The sequence below is a fragment of the Paramisgurnus dabryanus genome, chromosome 21 (genome assembly GCF_030506205.2).
Source record: "Paramisgurnus dabryanus chromosome 21, PD_genome_1.1, whole genome shotgun sequence".
Taxonomy (NCBI): Eukaryota; Metazoa; Chordata; class Actinopteri; order Cypriniformes; family Cobitidae; genus Paramisgurnus; species Paramisgurnus dabryanus.
The window spans coordinates 5,301,713-5,308,548 of NC_133357.1; the positions used below are offsets into that span (position 1 = coordinate 5,301,713).

Below are 6,836 nucleotides of genomic sequence, written 5' to 3' on the forward strand. Positions count from 1 at the left end.
CTAGGCACGTAATATAAAAATATCGTCAAATTAATCGAATTAGATTGAATCGTAATCGCGTTGAAGAAGTGTTTGATGTATTGGCAAAAATTTGCATTGCTGGCGGAGAAAATCTATTTTGTATTGAATCGTAATGAACTGTCTGTCCGATTTACACCGCTAATAACAATCACTATTAATATGTAAAGTGTAATTACAAAACATAAAGATTTGGTATTTTGGTAATGAGATTGTAGTGAAATGACCAGAATTGTATATTAAAAAGTGGGGACCTTTTGTAGTTCAATGGTCAAAATATCATTGTAATCTTATTTGTTAATATCTATTAATTAAAAAATGGGGACACAACTTTTTTTGAATGTTTTCAACTTTTTATTCTTGTGGGTTTGTGAAAGACAGACAAAAAAACAAACTGGACTGTCCCCAGAAAACTGGGACATCTGGTGACCTTAGATTATAGAGGTGTGCTCTTAATTGTTATATAAATGACAGTAATTTTCCCAAAAAAAAAAAAAAAATAAATAATAAAAAAAAAAAAAAAATATATATATATATATATATATATATATATATATATATATTAATGCAAAATAAATACAATATTTATTTTATTATTTATTTTATTTTTTTTCTCATTGGGGAGTGAATTATGATTTTGACATTATCATATGATTTAATCAAATGATCTAATCTCTGACATAGACGTATCCGATTCCAGCATTAAATGTGAATGTGAACAACTTCTTTGTGAGGTCTGTCAATAAAATTTTTTAAAATTCCCATGCTGTGATTTCTGTTTTCACAGGAAGTCTTTTAGATTTCCTGAAAGGTGACATGGGAAAAATGCTGCGTTTGCCTCAGCTGGTAGATATGGCTTCCCAGGTACCACACCTTAATTGAAAAAATCTTGCATTAAAAATATTTTTAACTGTCCTAAACCGCACCATTACATCTGTTATACAATATAAATGGTGTCCTCTGTTCATGCAGTTTGTGTTGTAAATCTGAATGATTGGACGGTAGGGGGCAGCGCTGATCCCTGTAGCACTGACCGTAATGTATGTGTTGTCCTCAGATTGCCTCCGGTATGGCGTACGTGGAAAGAATGAATTATGTACACAGAGACCTGAGGGCTGCAAACATCCTGGTGGGTGATAACCTGGTGTGTAAAGTGGCTGACTTTGGCCTCGCCCGACTCATAGAGGACAACGAATACACGGCCAGACAGGGTGAGCAGAAACATGATGAACGTCTTTGCGTGTCCTGAGGCAAAATTAATTGACCTTGATTGAATAAGTTTCATCATTATGACAGCCTGTTATAAATTCTTATTGCAATAGGAGCTAAATTCCCCATTAAATGGACGGCACCGGAGGCAGCACTGTATGGACGCTTTACCATCAAATCTGATGTGTGGTCATTTGGGGTTTTACTGACTGAGCTGACCACTAAAGGCAGAGTCCCCTATCCAGGTTTGTGTCTTCACAATCACATTCTTCATGTTTTACAAAATTGTGTTTGTAGCATTTTGTAATGTTTTCTTTCTCTATTAAAGATGTTTTGTACAATACGAAAGTATACAGCACACACTGGCTGTACATGCGAAAAAATTTGTCAGTCCGGCTGAATTTAATCTGTTTGCAGTTTACGACAATGCAGTTTACATGCACCCTAAACATTGCAATCTGATTAAAATGTTTGTTTACATGTACATTGTATATACAGGGTTCCCACGGGTCCTTAAAATCCTTAAAAGTCTTTGACTCTGGGGGAAATAATTCAAGGCCCTGGGAATTTTTTGAAAATATACATACATACATACAGGTCATTGAAAGTGCTTGAATCTATTTTATGCAAGTTTTCTGGAAAAAATCCATATTATTCCTTGTGTAGTGTAGGATAATATCATAAACATTCTAGCCTTTTAAGCACACTTTCTAAACTGTTCCCTTTAAATGTTTAAATCTTCTGTATGCGAATGTTGATTCATACCAAAATGCTTTTTTGCATAGTTGTGTTTGACACATGAAAACGTCTCGGGTTACGTATGTAACTGTTGTTCCCTGAGAAGGGAACGAGACGCTGCGCCATACTTTCTGTGTCCCTGTAACGCCGTCTTTGGCAATATTTCAGAAAGCGATATACTTCCTGGCTCCCGCGTCACCCCGTCTTTGTCGTTAAGCCTCACCATTGGTTGAATTTGATATACACATTCAGACGCACTTACCCCTGGAGGCGTCCCTAAAGTGTCACCGCAGTGACGCAGGGCGAGTTCCCTCGAAAGGGAACTGTAACAATGTATCTTAAAAGGTAACACAATGTAACCTTGCTCTCACTTGAAAATGTGTCCCCACATTTAGTCTTTGAATTTGAGGGTATGGAAAGTCCTTGAAAGGTCCTTGAATTTGAAGTTAACTAAGGTGTAGGTAACCCTGAAACTTAAGCACACGTGAACTATTCTTCTGTGCATGTGCACAAGGCATTTTTGCATTCGATTGAGACAATACTATGATTCATGCGTGCTTTTTCGGATGACAGATCTGCCTACACCACCACTTTAAATACGATTGAAATTTGCATCCGATCGACATCAATCGTATTGATGAAGTTGTTTGCATGAAGGCTTTTAAATCCCTTGAGCCATTTATACGATTACAAACAAATTTTTTGGTTTCATGTAAACGATCCTAATATGTGCAATATATTTATATTTAACACAACTTTTGCAAATAATTGCTGTTTATCACATATCAAATTTGTATTGGTGTTGTACATAGATATAAATTTATAGAAAACACAAGTGTTGAACATATTGATACTATAGATATATTTTCATTATTTGATATAAAATGACCTCTTACACCTCGATCTTCCCTCCATCATCCTTATTTTCTTCTCTATGTCTTCTTCTCAGGTATGGTGAACAGGGAGGTTTTGGATCAGGTGGAGCGCGGGTACAGGATGCCCTGTCCCGCCGAGTGCCCTGATTCGCTGCACGATCTCATGCTCACCTGTTGGCGCAAGGAGCCCGAAGAGAGGCCGACCTTTGAGTATCTCCAGAGCTTTCTTGAGGACTACTTCACCTCTACCGAACCACAATACCAACCAGGAGAAAACCTCTAGAGATGCCATCCGGTGTGAGAGCAAAGAAACTAGTCTTGGAAAAAGATTTGGCTTTGTCTCCAAACATTCACAGGGATGACATACAGAGCCATCCAAAAGGAAAATATAGGCCTCTGTTTAAAATGCATTGACTTCTCCCATCTAAAGCATCGCTCCCTGTAATTACCATTGCATGTTTTTTCACTTGGACCTCTGCTTTCGTTTAAAAAAAACGAGACGCAGCTTTTCTGCATCAGTTGCAAGAAATGCAACCACAAATTGCTTCTTCAGCCGTGCAGCAGTGACGTTTTTGCGGATAATCATTTCGAGTAATTTTCAAGGCTCAGTAATTGATCTTTAGCTGTTTTTCTTGACCTCAATGTATTCAGCCGATGCTCCAGATCTGTCAATCATGCGTTTGTCTCCTCCCCCCCACAAAACCCTGCTCATCATCTCCACTCCTAGCCTCCTTGATGCTCTTCATGAACCCACTGACCCTGTTTCGACCAAATTACATCAAAGTCAGGGGAAAGGTATGTGATGGGCATCACCGTCGATCAGACGTCGGGTGCAAGATTAACGTTATTCCTGTACATTTGGGAGACATTTGTGGTTGTACTGTAATAAAACAACTAAACATTTGTTTTACTTCTTTAGTCTGATGAACAGATGTTCAGATTAATGTCTTCCAATAGATATCCAGGGTCTGTATTTGAACAAATGTGGTATTTTATGCCTTGTTGTCACTATGTTATTCTTTGTGTCATTCTGGATCAACTGGAATAAAAAAATGTGATTGGCCAAACACTGGTCACATGACATCTTGGCTATTCATACAGTAGATTGGGCGTATGGACTCGAATATTAGAAATGAAACATTCTTCCTTTTGATATGGACTCATTAAAAACAATTAGATAATCATAAAGGGTATTGTTTTTATTTGATTTACATTTATTCTTATATACTAGTACTAAAAAAACTACTGATCTATATATATAAGCAAAGAACACTGTATAGTCCTACTTTGTGTGCCAATACAAAAGAAAAAAAGGAATTTTGTATCGTTTTATTAGGTATAAAATGTATTTTTATTAATGTCATTTTTTTGTATCGAAGAGGTTAAGCAGGCTTTGTAATTAGAATTAAAAGAAATGGTTTACGCAAAAATGAAAATGCGTCATTTGCTTAGGCTTTTCGCTGCTTAAACCTGTATGATTTTCCTTCTTCCATGTTAAACAAAAGTTTACGTTAAGTTTGCTCAACCATATTGAGAAAACAGGCGCTATACACATAGGGTTGCAATATTCCGGGTATTTTCCAGAATGAAAACTTTCCATGGGAATTAACAGGAATATATGGGAATAAACTGGGAATTGTAAAAAATTTCCTATAACAGGGAACTTAAATGAAGTTTAAAATCTAGTAAAAATTATGCAGCACAATTTTGTTTAAAAACAACAAGATTTAATGCAGTTTCAGTTAAAATAAGGTAGCTAGCTAGCCAGTAAATCAGATATCTAAATGTAAGCTAGCACTATTTAATTGAAAATGTATATGTAATGCTCTTTCTACATTTTGCTAGCCATTTTTTCTGTTATTATACAGAATTACTGTACCACCCAAAAGTTTGGACACATTACTATTTTTAAAGGTGCAGTATGTACATTTTAGCGGCATCTAGTGGTGATGTTATGAATTTCAACCGACGTTTCAGTCCACCGTTCACCAAATACATAGAGAAGCTACGGTAGGCGCCACCAGACAAACATGTCATCTTTGGAGAAAACTTAGTAAAAAAAGTTTGTCCGTTAAGGGCTTCTGTAGAAACATGGCGGCACAAAATAGCGACTTCCATGTAAGGGGACCTCCGGTGTATGTAAATAAAAACATAACGTTTCTTTATAAAAGGTCTTTAAACAAAATATAGAAAATATAACTGAAAATATAGTTATTCATTTTATATTGCATTTCTGTCAAAAGATCCTTATAAAAGTTACACACTGCACCTTTAATGTTTTTGAAAGAAATCTTTTATGTTTATCAATCCTGCATTTATTTGATTTTAAAAAATCCTTCAGAAATCATTAATATTAGAATGATTTCTTAAGGATATTTGCTCAAATAAATCCACGACAGAATTCTTCAAAATTTGTATTACCTTGCATGCATGTCTGCTTATGACCAAATAAAATATTTATTTATGTTTGTTTATGACATAGTTTATATACATTTTTCAAAATTTCCAAATAATTCCCATAATTCCCGTTAAGTTTCCAATTTGGAATTTACCGGAAGCTTTCCGCACCTTTGCAACCCAAATATATATATATATAAATATATAATAAAGTCATCATATGGGTTTGGCATGACACTAGGTTAAGTAAATGACTAAAACTATTTTTCGATTGTCGGTTTTGATGAATCTAAACATCAGATATGACTGAAATGACTCCTCATCAAAACATGTTAAATGCATGAATTTTAAATGTTTTGTCTTATTATAATGTTTTGGCTTTTTTTAGACAAATTATGACACCCAAAGTTGTCATGTTATATGCAAAATAACCATTATTATAACTTTTATCTCCCTCTTTAAGATAAACAGTAGGGTAACAATTTTAAGTTTATTGACACTTCATCCTTGGGTATTTATGTATTAATGTAGAAAGCCATGAACCCAATCTGTAGTACGTTCACATCAGAATTAACAATGATATTTAGTTATACCGAATGCCACCACTGACCTGAAACCTGTCAAGCATGCTAAAGCAAATGCCCAAAAATAATTACTGCTGAGACAATGTGGAATGAATTTTAATGTAGGGATGTTTAACTGGTAATGATAATGATTGCATTGAGAATGGTCTGGCACTGTGAATTGTGGGTAATGTCAGGTGATGATGAGAATGCAGGCATGCAGGTGTTATCGTGGTACTTTGCTGGTGGATGTGATCTCCACTGATACCCGTCAATATACTGTAAATACTTTCTTATGGTTACTGTAAATATTCTTTTCATATTTATTCATATATGTCATGGATTATAATCATCTGATCTTTGTTTTTCCCTTAAAATCAATGTTATGTGTAGACTGTTTGCCCCAACAAATCCAGATTTTTCAGAAATGCAATGCAAATTATTATTCATCTTCGGTTAGACGTGCTTGCTTGTGTAACACTGCATAAGTTAGTCCTGCTGAGTGAGCCAATCACATGAGCTGATCACGATTGGTCTTTATTAAGACGGCATATTCGTATTAAATGTGACTCGTGTCAAATTTAAGTATTGGGAGCAACTTTAATTTGATCTTTTATCTCGCAACTCTTGTTTTTCAGTAAATGTGCTGTTGTTATGACTGCAATGTTAAACTGCACTGTATGCATCGCTCTGATGAATGTACAGTAATGTGAGACGATGGACTGAGGATATTTGATGAGAAATGAGCTGACATGCTGTTAACAAAAAAGTAGCAAAGCAAATCATCACAAATTACAATATATAAGTACATTTCATTGTTAGATCTCCAAGTACACGCACTATTAGTGCAATTCGTATGTCTCGAGTATTCAAACTATGCAGTTCCCTTTCTGTATTTTAACTGCATTTGGTCTGAATTGTACAGTTCTGCAACATCATGGCCTGTTTCAAAATAAAAATAACACTGTAATGAAATTTGTACTTTAAAATATAAGACAGTTTTTTTTTAAGTGCAATAAACTGTTTCTGAAACTTG

The 6,836-nt window shown here is 35.1% G+C and overlaps 1 protein-coding gene across 3 annotated transcripts in view; it reads left to right on the forward strand.

Annotated features, from left to right (window-relative positions):
• The window catches only part of src (v-src avian sarcoma (Schmidt-Ruppin A-2) viral oncogene homolog), a 50,540-nt gene extending 43,704 nt beyond the window's left edge, over positions 1 to 6,836 (forward strand). For all 3 annotated transcript variants that reach the window (XM_065285215.1, XM_065285216.1, XM_065285217.1), the window contains 4 exons: positions 806 to 882; positions 1,076 to 1,229; positions 1,341 to 1,472; positions 2,915 to 6,836. In XM_065285215.1, the coding sequence (XP_065141287.1) occupies positions 806 to 882; positions 1,076 to 1,229; positions 1,341 to 1,472; positions 2,915 to 3,123 (572 nt within the window). In that variant the 3' untranslated portion in view covers positions 3,124 to 6,836. The remainder of the gene's footprint in view (positions 1 to 805; positions 883 to 1,075; positions 1,230 to 1,340; positions 1,473 to 2,914) is intronic.